This window comes from Somniosus microcephalus, chromosome 9 (genome assembly GCF_052327205.1).
Source record: "Somniosus microcephalus isolate GS21.2 chromosome 9, FLI_Smic_1.0, whole genome shotgun sequence".
NCBI lineage: Eukaryota > Metazoa > Chordata > Chondrichthyes > Squaliformes > Somniosidae > Somniosus > Somniosus microcephalus.
This window is the reverse complement of record NC_140995.1, coordinates 62326202-62349288: the sequence shown is the minus strand read 5'-3', so window position 1 is coordinate 62349288 and position 23087 is coordinate 62326202. Positions and strand designations below refer to the sequence as shown.

The 23087-nt window shown below is 45.0% G+C and overlaps 1 protein-coding gene across 4 annotated transcripts in view; it reads right to left on the bottom strand.

Annotated features, from left to right (window-relative positions):
* Nucleotides 1-23087, bottom strand: part of sipa1l2a (signal-induced proliferation-associated 1like 2, genome duplicate a) — a 547440-nt gene that overhangs the window by 290627 nt on the left and 233726 nt on the right. For all 4 annotated transcript variants that reach the window (XM_085996661.1, XM_085996664.1, XM_085996662.1 and 1 more), the window contains 2 exons: nucleotides 15447-15621; nucleotides 9077-9180 (listed from right to left, as the gene is read on the bottom strand). In XM_085996661.1, coding sequence (XP_085852787.1) covers nucleotides 9077-9180; nucleotides 15447-15621 — 279 coding nt within the window. The remainder of the gene's footprint in view (nucleotides 1-9076; nucleotides 9181-15446; nucleotides 15622-23087) is intronic.

The following is a 23087-nucleotide window of genomic DNA, read 5'->3' as shown; positions in this document are numbered from 1 at the left end:
ATCTCCAGACCCCCAACCCCCAGAATATAAACCTCACAACCCAGCCCAATTTTTCAGTCTCTCGTACGCCTCAGCTTTCTTCCTGCTATACAAGTTAAAGAATAACAGAAATGTGGCTACAGCTGGTTTGGCAATTTAATATTCTTCAGTATAAAACTTTCAAGAGGTAAACTAGGAACTGTAGAGGAGTAAAAAGGTTTGGGTGTCCATGTACACAAATCACTAAAAGCAAGTAACACAGATACATAAACTATTTTCTCTGATGGGGAAATAGAGAATTAAGGAACCTAATCTTAAAATTTGAGCAGGCCATTTAGGAGGGAAATTAGGAAGCATGTTTTCGCACAAAGGCTTGTAGAAATCTGGAACTCTTAACCCCCATCCCCCCCAAAAAAGACTGTGGATGCTGTAGGAATTGGAGCTTTCAAGACTGAGATTGATAGATTTATGTTAGGTAAGGATAACAAAGGATATAGTGTGAAGGTGCAGGGTAAGGGGATCAAGGGATATGGCACCAAGGCGGGTAGATGGAGTTAAAATACTGATCAGCTATGATCAAATTGAATGGTAGAACAGGCTTGAGGGGTTGAATGGCCTCCCTCCTCCTGTTCCTACGAAAGTCAATGAAGAAAGGGAGGGGAGGTACCAGTATTAATTAGACACTAGTACAGCACTAGACAAGGAATTAGAGAGAAATAATTTAAGCAGAATATTTTTTATTGCACTGAGGAATTGGTCACATTACTGGAATCACAGTATAGACTAACAGTGGAAAAGAAATTGAGTGATGAAATTTGTAAAAAAATTAAAGGGACATGTGTTAATACAGACATAATTGTAGGACATTTCAATTATCGAAAAATAGATTGGGATAGGGAAAATGTTTGTGGCGTAAAGGGAAGGTTTTTCTTGGCAGTGTGTTCAGGCTGTTTTCTCAGTCAGTATGCTGCTATTCCCAACAAGGAAGGAAGCACTGCTTGAACTGTTTCTGGGTAATGAGGTAGAGCAAGTAGGTAATCTTTCAAGTTTGCAGACAATACCAAGATACGAGAGAGTCAGGACTGTAGAGGATGCTTGACTACTACAGGCACCTGTGGGTGGATTGGATCCGTGTTTAATTTGGGAAAATGTAGTGTTATGCACATGGGCAGGTCAAATGCTAAACATACATACAACCCTACAGGGAAAAGAATTAAAACCAGTGCTGAAAGAGAAAGATTTACAGGGAAAAGAATTAAAACCAGTGCTGAAAGAGAAAGATTTGGGTGTTTTAGTGTATAGATCGCTAAAGAGCCATGACCAATGCTGTGAAGCAATAGCCAAAGTGAACAAGGTTCTAGGATGTTTTTACAGGGCAATTACTATTTTGTCCTTGTACGGGACCTTGGTTAGGCCTCAGTTAGAATACTGTGTCCAGTTTGGGTCTCCTCACATGGTGGGGGATATTGAGACTTTGGAAAGGGTGCAGAGGAGGAACACAGATTAATTCCCGGTTTAAAACACCTTAGTTACCCAGATAGGCTCAAAGAGCTGGGTCTCTATACTTTAGAAAAGTGTAGACTCAGGAATAATTTGATCAAAGTTTGTAAAATAAAGGTATGCAAGGGCAGATCTAGGTTAAATGTTAGGCAGTTTCCCAGAAAATATTGGACCTGTGGAACAGGCTGCCGGCTGGTGCGGTGATCAATGATTTGCTGAATTCCTTCAGGCGAGAGCTGGACCTGTTCCTGGCTAGGGTGGAGATCACCTTGTACAAGAGGTCGATAGCTGGTAATGTAAATCAGGATCAGAGTGATCTCCTGGTCTAGTTTCCATCGTCTAAGGGGTGTTGGAGAGGAATTTTCCGTAATTGGCCGAGGTTTTAACTTATTTTTTGCCTCGTCCAGGAGATTACATGGCTCCAGGTGGGGTGGGGAGTGTCTGTATTGTAAAGCATAAGGCTTCACAACTGTGTGGGACAGGCTGGATGGACAAGTAGGTCTTTTCCTGTCTGTCATTGTTCGTATATTCATATGTATCTAATAGGGGAAGCAGTGATCACAATTTCATTGGGGATCAGTGCAAGAACAGAAAGAGGAAAAATAAGTCAGTGACGAGGGTATTTGACTGGAAAAAAACAAAAGGACAGTGAGGTGAAGAGAGACCTCACCCAGATTAAATGAAAGCAAATACTGGCAAAGAGAACTGTAAATCAACAATGGGAAAGAAGGGGGTACAAGCCAAGAAAAACGCAAGTGTGATTGAAAGCTGGAGTTCAAATCAAACTAAAAACATTCATTCAGTAGTTACAGGGCAGGTGCTAAAGTGAAAGGCAGGGAAAATATAATTCATATTGAAGCTATAGAAAGGGGAGATTAGAAAGCCTACTGTGACAGCAAATTACAAAAAAAAAGGGCAATGGAAAGGTTTTCTATAGACTATAGAGTTATTAAGAGGGAAGTTACAGCAGGGATAGGACCACTAAGAGCTAAGACAAACTAGAATAAAGTGAAGGAATGCCAGAAATACTAAATAAGGACTTTGTCTTAGCTTTCACAGAGGAAGCGGATATGGGATTTTAAAACCATTAATAGCGGGGAGAGAACAGTTAGTGGAAATTATTCAAACAGAAATGGGACTAAAGAAGTTACTCAGACATAAGGTAGACAAATCCCAGGGGCTTGACTGTTTACTCCAGAGGATACTGAAGGAAGCTAGGGAACAAATAGCAGAGGTTCGAACTATAATTTTTGTAAATTTTAGGGAAAGTAAAACAGTGGTAAAGGACTGGAGGGTGACAAGTGGGACTTGCTTGGTCAGAAACAGAGGAGAAAGCCAGAAAATTGTAGGCCAGTTACGCTTAATCCAGTTATTGGTAAAGTGCTAGATGAAATTAGCAAGCACTTGAAGAAACACGGGAATCAGGGTACGGGGGCTGAGCAAGAAAGTGGGATTAGAGTGGGTAGCTCATGAAGAAAAACACAATTTTCTGATTATGCTACATATAGCTCAGAGGATCTCTTTCCTGTAAATGAACTTAATTAAATGTGTAGGATCAGGAATACATGCCCCCCTCTGTTCTACTTTGGCAATGAATGCCATTCAAAATTGAAAAATTTAATATGCAGTCAAAATCAACACTTGTTATTTGACACGTAGAAATTGAAAAATGTCAAGACATAGATGTAAAAGTGTAAATGCACTCTGGAAACCCATACCATTTGTTTTTCTTACTGTACAGTCTGGCATGCCTACTGTCCTGCCTTATTTTTCTTTTCTTCAGGCTTCTTGTTGAACCATTCTACCCAAAGCTAAACTGATTGTTTCCAACACATTAAGGAACATCTGTAACTGTCATCATTTAAAGTGGTTGCCTCCCTCCAACTCGCGGCACGGCCTCCCTCCAACTCGCGGCACGGCCTCCCTCCAACTCGCGGCACGGCCAAAAATTACAGACACTTTGTAACTACAAACATTGGTCAACAGGAAGTGGAAGCAACGCTTTTGCACTATACTAATGAAAGATATAGTGCAAGGTTTATTCCCCTGTTTTTACATTACATTCGTTTCACTTAACCTCATCTCTATTATATTGGCCCGGATTTTATGGGGCGTACGCCGTCGCAAGTGCCCTGCATGTTCCGGGTTTCCACATGTGCAAAATCCTGGAACTTGCGATCTGTCGTTTCTCCTTGACAGATCGTACCCATCTGCTGGAAATTGACTTCGTTGGCGCAGAGTTGGGCTATTTGCCCACCAAACCCTTAGGCCTGGTAAAAGCAGGCGTAAGGCCTTCTTTTACCAGCATAAGGGTTTAAATAAATGTTAAAATACATTTTTTTTTAATGATTTTAAACATTTAAAATTAGTTTAGGTCAATTTTGTCCCAATTAAAAGTGTCTACATTTATTTTTCAAAAAAATTAATTTTTTATTTTAAATGTTTAATTAAACAGTATTTTAATTAATTTTGAATCTGTAATTATTTTTATTTCAGTGTTGTGAAATTTTATTTTTTAGGTCATTTCTATTATGCTTATGGGGATTCCGTACGCAAATGGAATCGCCCCCATAAGCATATTAGGAATCCCCCTCTGTCATTGGTTGGCCTGGCCCACGTGATCCCAAGGATGATTGCGAACCACGTGTCCCGGGATGCGTGGGCCTTTACGCAGGCGTATGCCTGCAGGCCCAGGGCTGCATGAGTCCAAAGCTCCAGAGGCAGCGGTAAGTACGGAGTTTTCTTGCGGTTCAGAGGTGTACACGGGCGGCAAGCCTCCAACCGCAATTTCCAGGCTAATATTATACTCAGTTCACCATACGTGTCCAAGCAATCAAAGATCCTAATTACTGTAAAGGTAAAAATCTGATGGTGTAGCTTGAGTTTTGAGCTAGAATTTTCAATTAATTGGCAGTAGGCAGACCAGCAATACCTATTCATTAATCGGCTCACTATCAGTAGATATAATTTTGTAGCTAGTAGGATCCAATTAATCATACTTGTTGAGGTACTTTTGGAGCCTATTACAACACATCACAGCACAGCAGGATGTTTAATTCATGACAATGCAAAACTGACATGTAAAATAACCGTTTCCCTGGCAACTTTGCTAGGCTTTCTTTGGTGTTTTTTACCCCTCTGTAGAACTTATCAGCAAAGATTGATGTGCATCAAGGAACTATGGTAACATATGTCTTTAATGGAGAAGGGAACTTGCATTAACTCGGGAATAAAGGACACAATATTGCCTGCAGCCAGATTATTTGTTACAGATGTATGGGGATTAACCTGGCTGAGGCTACATTATAAACAACTCCTCATGCTATCATATGGGAGATGCAGATTTAGTTATGACACAGCAAAATTAACATATTGGTTTTTTTCCTGCTTTTTTTGTGATCAAGGTGAGGGATGTTAATACTGGGGAATGGAACTTATCTCATTTCAGGTGGCCAGTGTCAGCACCAAGCACTCCTACATCTGGTACGGCATAGTCAGATGCAGAGTAAAGCTCCCTCTGCTCTGCCCCAATGAGTTTCAACTCAACCCCAGAAAGCAGTCATTACTGCACCAGTCTGACGTTTGTTCCCATGTTTCTCAAATCAGTCTGAGTGAGATTGCTAATTAGGGCCAAAATAGGGAATGAGGTTTGCTCTGTAGGCCCTCGCCCATTAACAACTGGACTGAGACTGCGTAAACTCACTCATTTCACGTAGGACCCTTGCAGCCTGCAGACAGGGGAGACTTGCAGCCCATCAGTCTGGGCTGGATTTTAACCTTGGCCTCACAGGTGAAAAGTCAGTGTCTAACACACAGCACTGCTCAGTTGCCCTATTATGCTGATATGTTTATCAGCTTTAGAGGTCAGTTCCCCTAATAATTCTTTCAACACCCATTAACTTTGGCAGTAACCTTGCTACCCTCCTAGGAAGGGGTGGGGATAACCTTGCTATCCCCCCGGGAAGGGGTGAGGTAAGCAGGATTTCTTTGGATCAAGGTGACTCCAAGATGAAATGCCTGGTGATAAATGCTCAGAACCAAGCCCACCCTCTGTTATAGAATGCTGGCAAGCAGCTGAGCAGGTCCGCAGTAAAAAGAAAAAAAGACTTGTATTTATATAGCGCCTTTCATGACCTCAGGACGACCCAAGGTGCTTTACAGCCAATGAAGTGTTACTGTTATAATGTATTCCAGAGCATGGCTGCTAACTGACCAGGCCGCCTGGCTCACTAATGGGACCTGCAGGGGTAGACTGGTCACGGAGATTCTTCCCTCTCACCTCCAGATAACCCTATAAGCTGAAGAACTAACCAATATAGAGAGTGATTCTAGCCAGACAAGCAGAACGAAGCTTGCCAGCACTTTGCACAATTGTATCAAATCAAACTCCAGCAATACACTTGTGTACCCTTAGGGGCCCCTAAGCTCTCTGGACCAGTAAATGGGACATGTACAGTTAAGTGCGCTCCACAGAGGGACTTCTCAGTAGCTGGGTGTGGAGGCTCAAACACAGTGATGGGTTTCGCCAAATGTCAATCACCTAGCTTCAGCTGGAACTCAAACTTGTAGATCTAAAGATGTGAAGTAATGTCTGAACTAGTAGACTAAAAGATTACAGCTCCAGTTTATTAGTACAATTACTATCTAACAGAGGTCAGTGGCATACCTGATAATCTGACTAACATGCATTCCAAGATTAATCCATAATAAAGGATGGAAAGACAGTGGCAACCCTTTAGTCATGTACCAGCAATTTTTTTTACATTAGAAGATTTTGTTTTGAAGAACAGCATCTCAATGAAATCTTATGAATGCTGACCTACACTGAAACTGTACTTTTAATGAACAGTTTATAGTTAATCTGATGTCGCCTTAAGAAGCGTGACATTACTTTAATGGGCTATAGGCAATTGGCACACTGAAAAATAAATCAACCTATTACACTGATCTACAAGGTAGTGATTTTAAATGAACACAAATTATGCCATTAAGATTGAATAGCTGTTTGAGCTTTAGAACTGTTTCCAATGACTTGTCTGGCTAGAATCACCCTACCTGTTGGGCCTTTAGCTTGCAGGGTTACCCAGAACTGAGTGGAAAGAATCCTGGCCATCAGTGACAGGTCTACCCCTCCAGGTTCCGTCAGTGAGCAGGGCCTGGCTGGCCAGTCATCCCCAGGATCTCAGAGTAATTGAGGAGCTGCTCAGCTGGTTACAGAGACGGGCAGAGGTTTAACTTGGTTTGAACAGATATTCATTCCAAATTGCGAATTTTGTATTCACGGAAAACCTTAGCCACGTCATCAAGGAGGAGAAAGAGCCACAGCAAGGAGAGGGGCAGGTGCTACCGCACGGGAGGAGAAATAAAACATTTAAATAAAATGGGAGGGCCAGTGTGCCCATGGTAAGTGCCATAAAGTAGCACTGTAAAAGCTTACAAACAAATCACCTCTACACCCTCTCAATCAGGTAAATCCATCAATTTAGTCAGCTCACAACTAACTTACTTCATTTCAGTTACATCATAACCCAACACACATTATTCTGAACTGCGTTACTAAATAAAAGAATTAGTGTGAATGCACTTCATTTTCCTCCTACTGATGTCCTCAAATAGATAGGTTGTTCTGCGACACTCACGCTCAATACATCTATCAATGCCAAAGAAACACACAGAAAATTGATTTGCAATCATTTTAGAAAGCAGCCCACAAAAGAAATTTTAATGGCAATTCCCTCCCGAGCCACATACAGTTCTACATCACAGGCAATTTATTTAAAACAAGAAAATGTATCACTTGAAATTCTACTGAAATACTAATGAAAGAGACCTTTTAGTCTCTTGCCCTTCATCTTCCATCTGCACGGCATTGGATTTAACAGGGACCCAAAATCTGGAAAAAAGACACTAAAAATATCGAGATAGAAAATCTACCCTGCAGAGCTCTGCGAGCTGACAACCTGCTAAACATCTACACAACAACAACTTGCATTTATATAGCACCTTTAACATAGTAAAACATACCAAAGCACTTCATAGGAATGTTATCAAACAAAATTTGACACTGAGCCACATGAGGAGTTATCAGAACAGATAACCAAAAGCTTGGTCAAAGTAGTAGGATTTAAGGAGCATCTTAAAGGAGGAGAGGTAGAGAGGCGAAGAGGTTTAGGGGATTCCAGAGTTTAGGGCCTTGGCAGCTAAGGGCATGGTCGCCAATGGTGGAGCGATGAAAATCAGGGATGCACAAGAGGCCAAAATTGGTGGAGTGCAGAGATCTCTGAGGGTTGTACACACTAGAGAGCACTTCCACATACTCAGTTCCTAGCCAGCCAGACCTCCCCTAACAAGGACCAACTAGTTACCAGTAAAGAGCAGTACTGGCAAAGTTCAAGGGCCAGACTGCCTACCTGTTCCTCAGTTAGCAAATAATGAAAGAGGATATAAAAAGCAAAATTAAATGATGGGAGGGGAGGGAGTAAATCAGGAATCATTATTGGGACTTTAGTGTAGATCGTGTGTGCTGTGGTCATTAAGACGCTCCTAACTGAATTAAAATTAACAGTCGGCCAGCAAGTAGGAATAATGCATCAGGATCCAAGTCCAGAGTCCCAGTACTTTATTAGGAATGCTCAAAAGGTTTGATAAGCCTTTGATGCACTTTCCATTGATATCACATAGCATTGTACAATGTTGCATACTGCTCCTAAGAGTGTTGTGTTTTCAGGCCAATTTTATCTCCACATCATCTCCTGAAGGTATTGGCTCCTGCTGCGTAACCTGTTCCATGGGGGACAGATCCTTGTCCAAGGTGCCATTCTTTGTCTCAGCCCAGTGAGTTAGAGGGCACGCGAGCCAAGCCCCTTGCCCTACCCCCACTCGCGCACTCCAAAGCCAAGGTCACTAGACAGCCATCAGGAGCGGCTGAATTTTTCCCCTCCCTAGCTTAGGGACAGAGGCAGCATCTTAAAGCCACCCTGGCTGAGACCCACTAATTGAGCAAACCTGGGCTCTTCTAGTCTGAATGGTTTAATTATATGTTGGTTTGATCAACTGAGCCATCAGGTGAGCCACAGTGCTTTGTTTTAAGGTTCGCACTGAATCAATTATACAATTTAAAATTTGATTGCATATTCTTGCACCAGACCTCAATTACAGAGCAGTGCTTGGAATCAGACAGAACATATTACAAGGAATGGTTTGTATTTCAGATGTGACATGACCAAGTGCACATTTTGCCTAAAATGTGGGCACTGAACTATTGATAATTACAACACTGCACGGAAAAGACTATACGACTTGTTAAACTATGGCACTGGATTAATTACAAATGTAGATGTTACAAAAACAGACAAATTTTAATACTAGCATTTACATCAATCAAAATTTAATAGTGAAATAGGCACACCACAATTTACTGCATCGTCATTGGGGAAAACAAGGCAATGTGGCACTAGATCCAAGCTCTTGTTATATACCAGAGAACCGCTTAACTTGGTGTGCTAGGCGAGACAGAGAACTTAATTTGTTAAGTCTTCCACTTAAAAATACTGATGATCTCTACTGATGTCATGTATAATATCAGTGCTTCACGTACCTGCTGTCTGTTGTTGGGTGTGTATGGAAGCATTGTTGACACGTGGAACATGATTTCATAATCCTTGTACGTAGTATACAGGGAATGTGTTCCTGTGGAGTCAGCTGAAATATAAAAACAAGGCACATTTGGAAAAGAATACTGATTACGTGTAATAACTCCTTATATCAAGGATACATCTGGGGGTGGTGGGGGCAGAATGTTCAATAAGATGAGAGATGGCAGTGCTGGAGAGTGGAAATGTTTCCACTTCCAGGCCAGGCAGGAGAATAAATCACCTTTAACTTTGACCCAATAAAGTGCATGAACCTGAATATCAGAAGACATGTTTGACTGCACTAGTATGTCATTGGGCAGTTCCCACACCAGTCACCTATACTTATGACCCAAATACAATTACCACTTTTTCCAATATTCTGAGCATTGTTATGCTGCCCACAAGAAACTGGCTCGAGACCACATCAACTCACTTCAGGTAAGAGATACAAGAACAGTGTGATTCCCCAAGAGCCCCAACTAGTAGGAAGCCTTTTGGGGATTAATTTGTAGCTGCATTTATCTAATTAAGTCACTAAGCAAAGTCTATTTACAAAACAAGTCAATCTTTAAAAAAAAAATTCTAAATTGTGTAACCTGTTGTTCCTTTGTCAAATTACCTTGAATTATGCATCTTTCTCCAATCAAAAGGGTGGGCAGCACACTTTGATGTCACTCTGTGACCGAAGAGGTCAAGGAACTCTTCAAACTTCCAAGCATTGTCGACAGCACAACAAACCAACTCAGAGGCTGCTCCTCTCCCCTCTTCCCCCACCTTGGCTGATAACCCAACCAAAGAAACCTAGTCCCAGCCACCCCCGGTCAGTAAATTCTCTGTACATTAGCATGCTCAACACCTTCTCCACTAATTTCCAACATCGATATTAAATTCCCACCATGGGATACCCCACATCCACTTGTCAGGTCAGGTCCACCATCAACTCTCCCCGTTACTTATTAATCAAAGAGGAAGCATATGTTACTGAATTGCCACCAACAAAGTTCTAAATCATCAAAAGGGCAACAAGACGTGAATGAGATGCTGCTATCTTCCTTAGTAACATAGGATTATGGGGCAATTCACCAGAATGTAAAGAAATTCTAATTCTGAAAATAATATTGAATCTAGTAAACATAGAAGATAGGAGTAGGCCATTCGGCCCCTCAAGCCTGCTCCGCCATTCAATGAGATCATGGCTGATCATCCAAAATTAGTACCCTGTCCCTGCCTTCCCTCCATATCCCTTGATCCCTTTAGCCTTAAGAAATATATCTAACTCCTTCTTGAATATATTTAATGAATTGGCCTCTACTGCTATCTGTGGTAGAGAATTCCACAGCTTCACCACTCTCTGGGTGAAGAAATTCCTCCTCATCTCTGTCCTAAATGGCTTACCCCTTATCCTTAGACTGTGACCCCTGGTTCTGGACTCCCCGGCCATCGGGAACATCCTTCCTGCATCTAGTCTGTCTAGTCCTGTTAGAATTTTATAAGTTTCAATGAGATCCCCTCTCATTCTTCTAAACTCCAGCGAGTATTAGCCCAATCGACCCAATCTCTCCTCATACATCATTCCTGCCATCCCAGGTATCAGCCTGGTGAATCTTCGCTGCACTCCCTCCATGGCAAGAACATCCTTCCTCACATAAGGCGACCAAAACTGCACACAATACTCAAGATGTGGTCTCACCAAGGCCCTGTACAACTGCAGCAAGACATCCTTGTTCCTGTACTCAAACCCTCTCGCTACGAAGGTCAACATACCATTTGCCTTCTTAACCGCCTGCTGCACCTGCATGCTTACCTTCAGCGACTGGTGCACAAGGACACCCAGGTCTCATTGCACTTCCCCTTCTCCCAATCTATTGCCATTCAGATAATAATCTGCCTTCCTGTTTTTGACACCAAAATGGATAACCTCACATTTAACCACGTTATATTTCATCTGCCATGCTTCTGCCCAATCACCCAACCTGTCCAAATCATACTGAGTTTCTTGGCATCCTCCTCACAGCACACACGCCCACCCAGCTTTGTGTCGTCTGCAAACTTGGAGATATTACATCTAGTTCCCTCATCTAGATCATTAATATATATTGTGAATAGCTGGGGTCCTAGGACCGATCCCTGCGGTACCCCACTAGTCACTGCCTGCCACTCAGAAAAAGAGCCATTTATTCCAACTCTTTGCTTTCTGTCTGCCAACCAGTTCTCTATCCAAGTCAATACCTTGCCCCCAATCCCATGTGCTTTAACTTTACACGCTAATCTCTTATGCAGGACCTTATCGAAAGCCTTCTGAAAGTCCAAATACACCACATCCACTGGTTCTCCCTTATCTATTTTACCAGTTACATCCTCAAAAAATTCCAGTAGATTATTCAAGCACGATTTACCTTTTGTAAATCCATGTTGACTTTGTCCAATCCCGTCACTGTTTTCCAAGTGCTCTGCTATTACATCTTTTATAAATGGACTCTAGCATTTTCCCCACTACCGATGTCAGGCTTACCGGTCTATAATTCCCCGTTTTCTCTCTACCACCTTTTTTGAATAGTGGGGTAACATTAGCTACCCTCCAATCCATGGGTACTGTTCCAGAGTCTATCGAATTTTGGAAGATGACCAGCAATGCATCTACTATTTCTAGGGCCACTTCCTTAAGTACCCTAGGATGTAGATTATCAGGCCCTGGGATTTATCGGCCTTCAATCCCGTCAATTTCCCTAACACCATTTCCCTACAAATACTGATTTCTAAAAACTGTATCTAATTTGTAACTCAGATCTGACCCAAAATCTATATATATATAAATCGGTCGATCTGTCTGTCTGTCTGTCATCGCCTGTGCGTCTGTCGGGCTATGCGCTCGAAAGTTACAGGGCGTACCTACGCGCGCGTTACCTCCAAAGAAAGCTTACGCTTCCGAGACGGTTTTAAGCGTATTTACGTTTCAGCCGGGCTAAAATCGCGCCCGCGGTATCTGAAAAACCTTCAATGTTCCGCTCATTAGCATCTCATTATCCGCTCATTAGCGACAGAGTGACCTCGAGGTCGACCAATCGTACGGCGGCTTGCTGCCGCGTGCGGCCGGGCCCTCCTATGGTCGAGTGAGGGGACGATTGACCAATCCTACGCTTTAGTCACCTGACGGTCGACCAATCGGTGCGTGTATGGGCGGGCCTTATCGTTCCGAACCGAGGTGAGTCGCCGCCATCTTGCTTCCATTCTTTTTCCTGCTTTCTGCGTCTTTCTTTTCAAATATACATTTCCAGCAAAATAAAATTCAATTTATTAAATTCTTTTAAAATAAATCACTCATTTGTAAATATTTTATCTCACCTGAACATTCTTTTTCCTACCTTTGCCCGTTTTTTTCTTAGGCCTGAAAGCCTGGGCCTTTCTTGCCCAGCCAGGCCCGAGCTAGGTAACTGGGCTGCTGCTAAGCTCCTCACCACGCCCACCCCCCCCCGCCGTGTCACGTTACCCGAGGCAACGGCGTCAGCCACGAGGGTCAGGGTGCGCGCGCAGCAGGAGCAGGTGAGACTCTGTTCCGCGCTTGGCTCGGGCGGCGGGGGGGGGGGGGGGGGCGGGGCGCGGGGCTCTCGAGAGTGCGGATCGGGTTACCCCGGCAACGGGAGTGCGGGCCGGCTGGGGCTTGGAGAGCGCGGCTCTCGGCCGGGGGGGGGGCGGGGCTTGGAGAGTGCGGCTCTCGGCCGGGGGGGGCGGGGCTTGGAGAGCGCGGCTCTCGGCCGGGGGGGGGCGAGGCTTGGAGAGCGCGGCTCTCGGCCGGGGGGGCGGGGCTTGGAGAGCGCGGCTCTCGGCCGGGGGGGGGGTGGGGCGGGGCTTGGAGAACGCGGCTCTCGGCCGTGGGGGGGGGCGGGGCTTGGAGAGCACAGCTCTCGGCCGGGGGGGGGCGGGGCTTGGAGAGCGCGGCTCTCGGCCGGTGGGGGGGGGGGGGGGGGCTTGGAGAGCGCGGCTCTCGGCCGGGGGGAGCGGGGCTCGGAGAGCGCGGCTCTCGGCCGGGGGGGGGGGGGGGGGGGGGGGTGGGGCTCGGAGAGCTGGGCTCTCGGCAGTGCGGGGCGGCAGGGTTACCCCGGCAACCGGGCGTGGCCGTGCCTGTCTCTCAGCCTCAAGCCCTCCCTTCCTCCCTCCCCCCCCACCCTCCCTCCCCCCACTCGCTTCCCCCCCCGCCCCCCCCTCCCCCCCCGCCCTCACTTCCCCCCCCCCCGCTCTCCCTTCCCCCCCTTCCCCCCTCCCTCCACCCGCGCTCTCTCACTACCCCCCAGTCGCTCTCTCTCTACCCCCCAGTCGCTCTCTCTCTTCCCCCCCAGTCGCTCTCTCTCTTCCCCCCCCAGTCGCGCTCTCTCTCTCTCCCCCCCAGTCGCTCTCTCTCTTCCCCCCCCAGTCGCGCTCTCTCTCTCTCTCTCTCTCTCCCCCCCCAGTCGCTCTCTCTCTTCCCCCCCCCAGTCGCTCTCTCTCTCTCTTTTCCAACAACAACATGCCCTCGAAAAAGCCTCGGCACCGCCGGGCACTTCAGCTAGTCTATATATATAAATCTGTCTGTCATTCTGTCTGTCATCGCCTGTGCGTCTGTCGGGCTATGCGCTCGAAAGTTACAGGGCGTACCTACGCGCGCGTTACCTCCAAAGAAAGCTTACGCTTCCGAGACGGTTTTAAGCGTATTTACGTTTTGGCCGGGCTAAAATCCCGCCCGCGGTATCCCAAAAACCTTCAACGTTCCGCTCATTAGCATCTCATTATCCGCTCATTAGCGACAGAGTGACCTCGAGCTCGACCAATCGTACGCCGGGTTGCTGGCGTGTGCCGCCGGGCCAATCGGTGCGCGTGTGGCCGGGCCTTATCCTTCTGAACCGAGGTGAGTCGCCGCTATCTTGATTCCAAACTTTTCCTTTCTTTTTCCCGCTTTCTGCGTCTTAAAAAAAAAAACGTTGCTTTTAAAACACATATTGTTTTTTAAAAAAATGATTTAGAAAGTAATTAACTTATCTAATCTCATTAATTTTCCTACCTTTCCCCGTTTTTCCAGGTAGGCCTAGAAGCCTCGGCGTCTCCTCCGCACCCACGCCCGAGCTAGGCACCTCCCGGCCCCACTCGAAGGCTGGAGGGCCGAGCCTCAGCCCAGCGCCGCTGGGGTGCGCGCGCAGCAGGAGCTGAGACGCGGCATCTCTCTCTGGCTCGGCCGGGGGGCGGGGCTTGCTGAGCATCAAGCGTTACCCTGGCAACCCCGGCCGGCCATCTCGCACAGCCGCAATCGGCGGTCTTCACCTCGGGCGGGGGAGGGGGGGGGGCCGCGACCCTCGGGGGCGGGGGGGGCCGCAACCCTCGGGGGGGGGGGGGGGCGGCGACCCTCGGGGGGGGGCGCGACCCTCGGGGGGGGGGGGGGGCCGCGACCCTCGGGGGGGGGGCCGCGACCCTCGGGGGGGGGGGCCACGACCCTCGGGGGGGGGCCCCCTCCCTCCCCCCCTCCTCCCTCTCTTCCCCCCAGTCGCTCTCTCTCTCTTCCCCCCAGTCGCTCTCTCTCTTCCCCCCAGTCGCTCTCCCTCTCTTCCCCCCAGTCGCTCTCCCTCTCTTCCCCCCAGTCGCTCTCTCTCTCTTCCCCCCAGTCGCTCTCTCTCTCTTCCCCCCAGTCGCTCTCTCTCTCTTCCCCCCAGTCGCTCTCTCTCTCTTCCCCCCAGTCGCTCTCTCTCTCTTCCCCCCAGTCGCTCTCTCTCTCTTCCCCCCAGTCGCTCTCTCTCTCTTCCCCCCAGTCGCTCTCTCTCTCTTCCCCCCCAGTCGCTCTCTCTCTCTTCCCCCCAGTCGCTCTCTCTCTCTTCCCCCCAGTCGCTCTCTCTCTCTTCCCCCCAGTCGCTCTCTCTCTCTTCCCCCCAGTCGCTCTCTCTCTCTTCCCCCCAGTCGCTCTCTCTCTCTTACCCCCAGTCGCTCTCTCTCTCTCTCTTCCAACAACAACATTCCCTCGAAAAAGCCTCGGCACCGCCGGGCACTTCAGCTAGTATAATATATATTTTCAAAAAACAGTACTGTACTTCTCTCAGTTTTAACCAAAAAAGCTATATAGTGGTGTGCCCCTCCCTGGTGCAGCTTGTTGATAAATCAATCTTGCTCCGACAGGCAGGTGCTGAATTGGCAGGTGTGAAAAAAATCAGCTCCCTTGTATCACTTTTCAGCAACAGCTGGTGCCATCACAAACCAAAATTAGTGAGTGCCACGGAAAGGTCAGTCAGCGCTCTCAACCAGAGCACAGGAAGTTAAAGGAAGAACACTGAGGTATCATTTAAAAACACCTTAAAAAGGGAAGAAAAAGTGGCTTACTTTTGTTATCCAACTGTGCTCTGTACTTGCTGAAGCCCTTTAGTCTCACCCTGTGGCCAAGGAGATCGAGGAACTCTTCAAACACTGGGCCTCCTATCTCATTGTTGTACATCTCCTCCTCAGTGCTTTGGCCTGCTTTACAGTAAAGGACTCCAACTTTATGCTGGAAGCTTAGCTGAAACAAAAGTAATCATTTTAACAAACCACTGCCAAGCACATGATATCAAGGATGATTGTTAAATTTAATTATATAAAACCTCCTCTCTCCCAGATTTTAAACATTTATTTTCTCCAAATTCCACAAGCCCCCATTGTCACACACTAATCTTCTGTTATAATGAGAGACAATCCACGCTCAAGCTTCCACCATTCTATTCAAACAGATCCACCACTCCTGATCTAAACTTGCTACTAGGGGATGTGTGAAAAGAAAGCAAGCATTTATATAGCGCCTTTCACAACCTCAGGACGTCCCAAAGCACTTTGCAGCCAATTAAGTACTTTTGAATTGTAGTCATTATTGTAATGTAGGAAACGCAACAGCCAATTTGCGAACAGCAGCGTCCCACAAACAACACTTGGCCCAGAAATTCGGGTCCCCACGGGTGAATATGCGCTGGGTACTCACGCGTAGGCCCAACGAAAATGCCGGTTTTGTACATGCACTGCGCATGCACGGAAAACCGGAACTTCCATTCCCTTAAAGGAAGGGGTTCACAGGTCGAACGCATGCGCTGGTGAGGCAGCGCGTGCCCCTGGAACTTACGATTTCTTTGCAGCTTTCTCGGGGAGGGTAAGTCTCCAGGAGCTACACTTGTAAAAAGCAGTCGCAAGGCCTTTTAACAAGGTAAGTGGTGAATTAAGTAAAATTAAAACATTTTTTCCACAGGTTTATTATTTTTAAATACTTTAAAGAAAGGTAAGTTTATTTTTAGCCCTGTTAGAAACTAATTAATTTTTTCAAAAATTTACATTATTGTTTAAAATAGTTATTTTATGTAACTTAGTTATTTTAAAAATGTGATGTTTTTAAAAAATTTATTTGAAGTTTTAGTTATGTTTTGGGGCTGAATTGTATTTATAGTTTTGACAGCTGTTCCTGTCAAATTTATGAATGGGCATTCCCTGCTACCATTGGCTCTCCATGGCCCACGTGATCCCAGGGGACGCTTCGAACTAACTGCCCCCCTGGGATACGCAAGCACTGCACGCCGGCAGTTGGAGGCGGCCCAGGATCAGAATCCAACACGGGCCCACAGCACAACGGCCGGTGCGCTAGGTAAGTGCAGGTCGGAGGCTTGCACCCGCGGGAAGCCTCCGACCCAAATTTCTGGGCCATTATGATAATGACCAGATAATCTGTTTTAGTGATGTTGTTGAGGGCTAAATATTGGCCAGGACACCCTGCTCTTCTTCAAAATAGTGCCATGGGATCTTTTACATCCACCCGAGAAGGCAGATGAGGCCTTGGTTTAACGTCTCAACTGAAAAACAGCACCTTGAACAGTGCAGCATTCCCTCAGTATTGCAATGCGAGTGTCGGCCTAGATTTTGTGCTCAAGTCTCGAGTAGGGCTTGAACCCATAATCTTCTGACTCAGGAGTGTGTGCAACCTACTGAGCCACAGCTGACACTTTAATGTGAATTGCCTCAGTCTCCAGCCTTTCCTCCCTTGGGCAAAATGCCTGAATCAGATATCTTCATCAGAAGACAACCGTCACAATATAGTGAACCTAGGTGCGATCCCACTCTACTGTGCAGCATATCAGTTCACAATCATGCTGCACCACTGGAATTATCTCCATATTGAAGAAGAAGAATTATGTTTGAGGAATTCTCTTTCAAGTGTGGAATGGGTGAATTTCAATAACTCAATCACGTGCAACTACAATTAATAATGGATTACATATGCGGAATATTTACCATATCTAACTTTATTTTGTTAAAGAGGAATTATTTATTGTCAAATCATCTATTTTGATGGACAACATTGCAGCAAACTATCCTGGAGTGTTGGCTGCAGTTGGAAGAACTATTACAGGTAATAGCTACATGATCATTTTCTGTAGTTTTCTGTTTATTTATAGCCCTGAGTTTTTATAGTCCAGGGAAATAACTGAAGCTTGAGTATAGTCATTGATGAGCTCCCCTTGTTTGTACTTGTGATTGAATGCCGAGAAGTCAGCCCACATTTTAAGCACAATGTAGTCAGCCAAGGGTGTAGGCTAGAGAAAGAGACACTGTGGACTTGACCTGACAGCTGTACAATAAAGCTCATCTTATTTAATCCCGGGTTGTAGACATTGATCTTATTTGTGGAATTCCTACATAGAAGTCACAATATTCACGATTAGTTATACTGTGCTTATAGTCGGAGAACCAATGCTACACGTGATTTATACTACCCAGCCGAAACTGCAGCTCGGACACAGCTCTAAATCCATGCTCACACACGTGTGTGGAGCTCTGCTCCCAGTTGGGAAATTTTGATGAGAGCTTTCACACTCTGAAAACATTTTTTATTTTTTATGCAGAAAGAAAGACTTGTTTTCTATAGTGCCTTTCACAATGTCTCAAAGTGCTTTACAGCCAATGAAGTACTTTTTTTTTTGAAGTGTTGCACTGTTGTAATGAAAAAAACACGCAATTTGCACATAGCAAGCTCTCACAAACAGAAATGAAATAAATGACCAGATCACCCGTTTTAGTAATGCTGCTTGAGAGACAAATGTTAGCTCTTTTTCAAATAGTGGATCTTTTACGTCCACCTGAAAGGGCAGACGGGGCCTCAGATTGATGTCTCACCCAAAGGATGGCACCTTCGACAGTGCAGCACTCCCTCAGTACTGCACTGGGAGTGTCAGCCTAGATTTTATGCTCTACTCTCGAGTGGGAAATGAAGCCACAACCTTCTGACTCAGGGGCTAGAGTGCTATCCACTGAGCAATGGCTGACACTTTGCTTCAGTTTACAAAGTGCCCTAGATGTCCACTGAGTGCTTTATAAACCCGGCTTTGAGTGCTACTCCACATGGTGTCAAGCCCATGTGCTATGAGGTGGTTTCCCGGAGAGGGTTTCTCACTGCTATGTTCCAGAGTCAGACCAGAATGGGACTCAGTCGTATACTATCGCCCTCCTGGTGCTGCAAACCAGAAATGGCTTTGTAGTGGCCATGATAAAAAAATTGACCCTTAGTGTTAGGGGGGATTAAATACGTGGGGTTACGGGGATAGGGCTTGGGTGGGATGGCTGTCGGTGTAGGGACCGGGTGCTAGGGTTTGGATGATCAGCCATGATCTCGTTGAATGGCGGAGCAGGCTCGAAGGGCCGAATGGCCTACTCCTGCTCCTATCTTCTATGTTTCTATGTTTCCATCTGTAATATGCTGAAAATATTATGTCTGCACCCACACCCTATTCAACAAATCTGATTTCCCCAGAGTTCTGCCAAAGCCCAGATTCTCCCTTCACAGTGAAGCTGAAGCAAAGAACCCCCCCCCGCAATACTGTCAAACTCAGAGACCCCTATCCTAGCTCTGCCAAATCTCAAAGAACATCCCCCAACATTTATCCCTCAAGCAATATCACTAAAACTGTGTTGCCAAAATATAGCAACCCGCCACCTCCCCCCCACCCCGTATCCAGAGTGCAGCTAAACTCCATTCCTCCTCAACAGCAACTACCTAGCTCCAATTGGTGAGTCTCTCATAGCATCTTACTGTGTCGTCTTAGCTTTAAAAATGGCAAGAGATAAAAATTGAATGCATCAGTACAGGAATATGAATAAATTAAAGGGCATTCAATTACAGTTTTCACAGAATAATGGGCAGATTTGCAGAATTCAATCCCCATGGAACCAGTAAAAATCTTGGGATACTGTAGAATAAAAATGTAATTTTATTTTTCAGTCACCAAGTCAGTAGCCCTGCTGTTACCCGTAGGGATAACCACCCCTATTTGTAATAAAACAGTAAATCTTCTGACTCAGTGAACAATGCCCTGGGATATCTATTTGTGTATCTGGCTCCATTTATTCCTCTCTCCCTCTAAACCCTCTTCACCTGAAGACTGCACTTGGCCCCAACTCCCAGTGAGCAACACCACAGGAGATCAACTCGTTACATATAAAATAACTTTGCATTTCAAACAGGTACAGTCTCCCATTTACAGTTGAGGAGTGAAAAAGCCAATTCTTAAAACCACTGAAGTATTGCAACCTAAATTTAAGTTGTCTGAAAACCAAGTTCCCATTAGTAAATCTTACCATCACAACTTCTAGTAAAAATACATTGTTGCTTTTAACTAATAATTTACATCCTTTTGTTTCGGTCTGTTAATCTTTTGAATATTTTGGTTTAAAGAGGAAGTGCTGCTGATATTATCAGGAGCTTGTGGTTGTAAAAGTTGCTGAGCCAGAGAATTTGTGGAGGGTGAATTAAGATAAATAGCTGATGCTGAAGTATACTTAAGGTGAAGGTCGAATGGCGCATACCGAGATGCCCCAGTCCAGCAAAATCCGGCCCAATATCTTTAGAGTCAATTAAAATACTGAAAAACAGAGCACCCTGCTCACTTAACAGAATTCCATAATATATAATATAGGATATCCAGTAGAACTTTCTGCGATGAATCTCAGGCTGGAAAGTTTTTTTTCTAATGAGTTTTTAAAATAGTAGTTGATTACTGTGCCAGGTGAAGTCAGTTACCAGATGATTAACTATACAAAATCACAACCTTCAATTTAAATTTATTTCTACACAGGTTTTTCTGCACCATCCTCAGAATCTAATACCTAATCCTTAGTTTTGACAACTGTTCAAATTAAAAGTCTATGCATTATGCAGCAAGTACTGAACATGTACAAGGTATAATAATTGATTGTCAAAAAAGAAAATGTTGCTCAAAGCATGGAATTCAATAAAAGTACGAAGGAGTGAACAGGAATGTACTTTAAGGGCATGCAATATTACCGTTTAACAACAAGGCTTTAGTAACCCAAGTCAGTAATTTTAAAGCACTATGAATATTTATAAATCCATTTACAGCAAGTGTATTCATAAAAGACATCCAAGTTCCAAAATGGGTTAAAGCTGCATTAAATTTTCACAAAGCTTAGACTTCAAATGAAATTACTTGAGTTGTCTAAGCAATGCTCACTTTACACGCTTCAATTGCCTGTCTGAGCCTTTGATCTTTCAAACACTAAGTAACCTTGCCCTTGGGACAAAACCAGATCAGTTTGTAAGTTTATGTGCAGCAAACTATATGTTCAAATTCATGAAGATCTATTCTGACCATTAAACATTAGGGAATGAGTGGAAAAGGGCAATGACTGCATTGGTTCTAGGCTATCACTAAAAAAAAACTTAAGCTGACCAGTAGTCAATTACAGTAGAGATAGGCTAGGGCCATCATAAAAAAATGGATAACTGGTGTTTGCTGTTGTCCTCACCGTTAATGAAGGCATACTGCACACATCAAGGACAAGGAACCCAACTTAACTAGGAAAATCAGAGCTACCTGATCATTCAATGGACTGCTCAGCCAGACTATGGGAACTTATTCACACCATGTCGGAGCATTCAACCATGGAAGGCTGTCACCAGCACTTGCTCTTATATCCATGGCTGGACAGCAGTTTCCACAAGCAGACCTTGTGAACAGACACTTGCGTGCGTGGGACAGCACACCCAGTCTTAACTATTAATACCCTAATCATTATATTGTTCACTACAGAACACGTGGGATGCCCACCACATTCCCCCATCACATCCAAAGACAAAAAAATAACATTTCCAGACCATTGTGTACAGGTCCAGGCCACTTGGTCGAGTTTATATTCAGCTAAAATAACAAACACGGAAATACACAATATATTTGGAATGCGAAAAACCAGACTTACAAAATAAGTGGGTTAGTCTGACGAAAAAAAGTGAGTCTGAAATCCTTGCCATTCTATAGAACAGACTCCAACGATAAGTTACATGGGAGATGATTGCTCACAGTACCCCTATTAGTTGCATTACGCAGTAGAGGTATGGCAAAGCATGGAACGCAAGATCCCCAAGAAAGTTTGCAGGTTTTAAAAACATCTATTCCTTTGATGTAAAAACAGACACTTTGAAGATTGTCCTTAGTGAACACACATCACAGTAAACCATGCATCAATCATCCAGGAAATTGAACATCATTAGTGATGTTCAGTTTCCTAGCATAATGGTTTGACACCCAATAAAAGTTGGCATTACTTTCTGAGACAGCCATCGCCAAGAGGAATTCACAAAGAATAGCAATGCAAAGGGCCCGATGGATACAAACAACGGACTGCGTTTTGTGCAGCCTGTTATGCATAGAAACTAATTCAAGACATTTCCCGTTGGGTACAAAGCTCAAGGTTGATTGCATGCAGCCAATAGTGTTCCAAACAAGCACTTGGATTTCCTTGCCAGTCGACACCTCTCCCTATGGGCATCTCCAGAGTCTCCCACTCTCTCCCTGTTCCTTTTTAGTCCAAAAAGGATTTTATCTATTCATGTCCTGTTAGTTTCTCCCCCAGTGCCGTCTTACCTTCATAAAAGGTACTTTGTACACCCACTCACATGCTGCCCTGCCATGCTGATTCAGCATTGGGTCAGGCTCGCTTCCTGCTCTTTGCCATCTCTGGCCTGCCTAATGTATACCCAGCCCTTGCATGCCCGCCATTCTCCCAGTGCCTTCCCCAACACCTCCTGGTCTGATCTGAAATATTCACCAGTTAACCAGCAGTTCCGTTCTCCCAACATTGGACCATGTTGGGTAGGAGGTGAGTGAGGATGAAGACGTGCAGCCAGTGTATAGGAAGAGGAGGGCCCCATCCCCACAGTGAAGGAGCATGGGGGTGGGGGGGCACTGCTTCCAGAGGAAGCCTGGACGTGTTGTGGGGGGGGGGGGGGGGGCAGTAAAAGGCAAAAAAAAAATTTAAAAACCATGAGTGGACAGGAAGAATAAATGTTTTTTAAATTATTTACCTGAAAAAAAATTGAAGGCCAGAAATGGAGGGTGAACCTGGTCTTTTCATGCCAGTGTCACTAGTGGTGAAAGGCCTGCAACTGCATGGTGACAGGCAACTGTTTACATAGAAATTCCCAATATTAATATTTCAACAACGATTACATCAACATTTACAATCCAAGAAAGTATGACTTGATAATAGTGACAAAAGGAAGTAAAGTTTGGGGACAGGAAGTGCATGCCAAGACAGTTAATAATATATCTTCACATCTCATCAGATCAAAACTCTTTTTGCAGCAGAAGCACACCACCACCGCCACAATAACTTGTAGTTATATAGCGCTTTTAGCGTTAAAGTCTCAAGGCACTTCACAGGAGTGTTACCAAACAAAATCTGACATAGCCACATAAGGAAATATTAGGGCAGATGACCAAAAGCTTGGTCAAAGAGGTAGGTTTTAAGGAGTGTCTTAAAAGGAAGAGAGAGAGGCGGAGAGGCTAAGGAAGGGAGTGCCACAGCTTAGGGCCTCAGCAACTGAAGACACAAGCTGCCAATGGCGGAGTGATCAGGGGTGCGCAAGAAGCTAGAATTGGAGGAGTGCAGAGATCACAGAGGGTTGTAGGGCTGGAGGAGATTACAGAGATAGGAGGG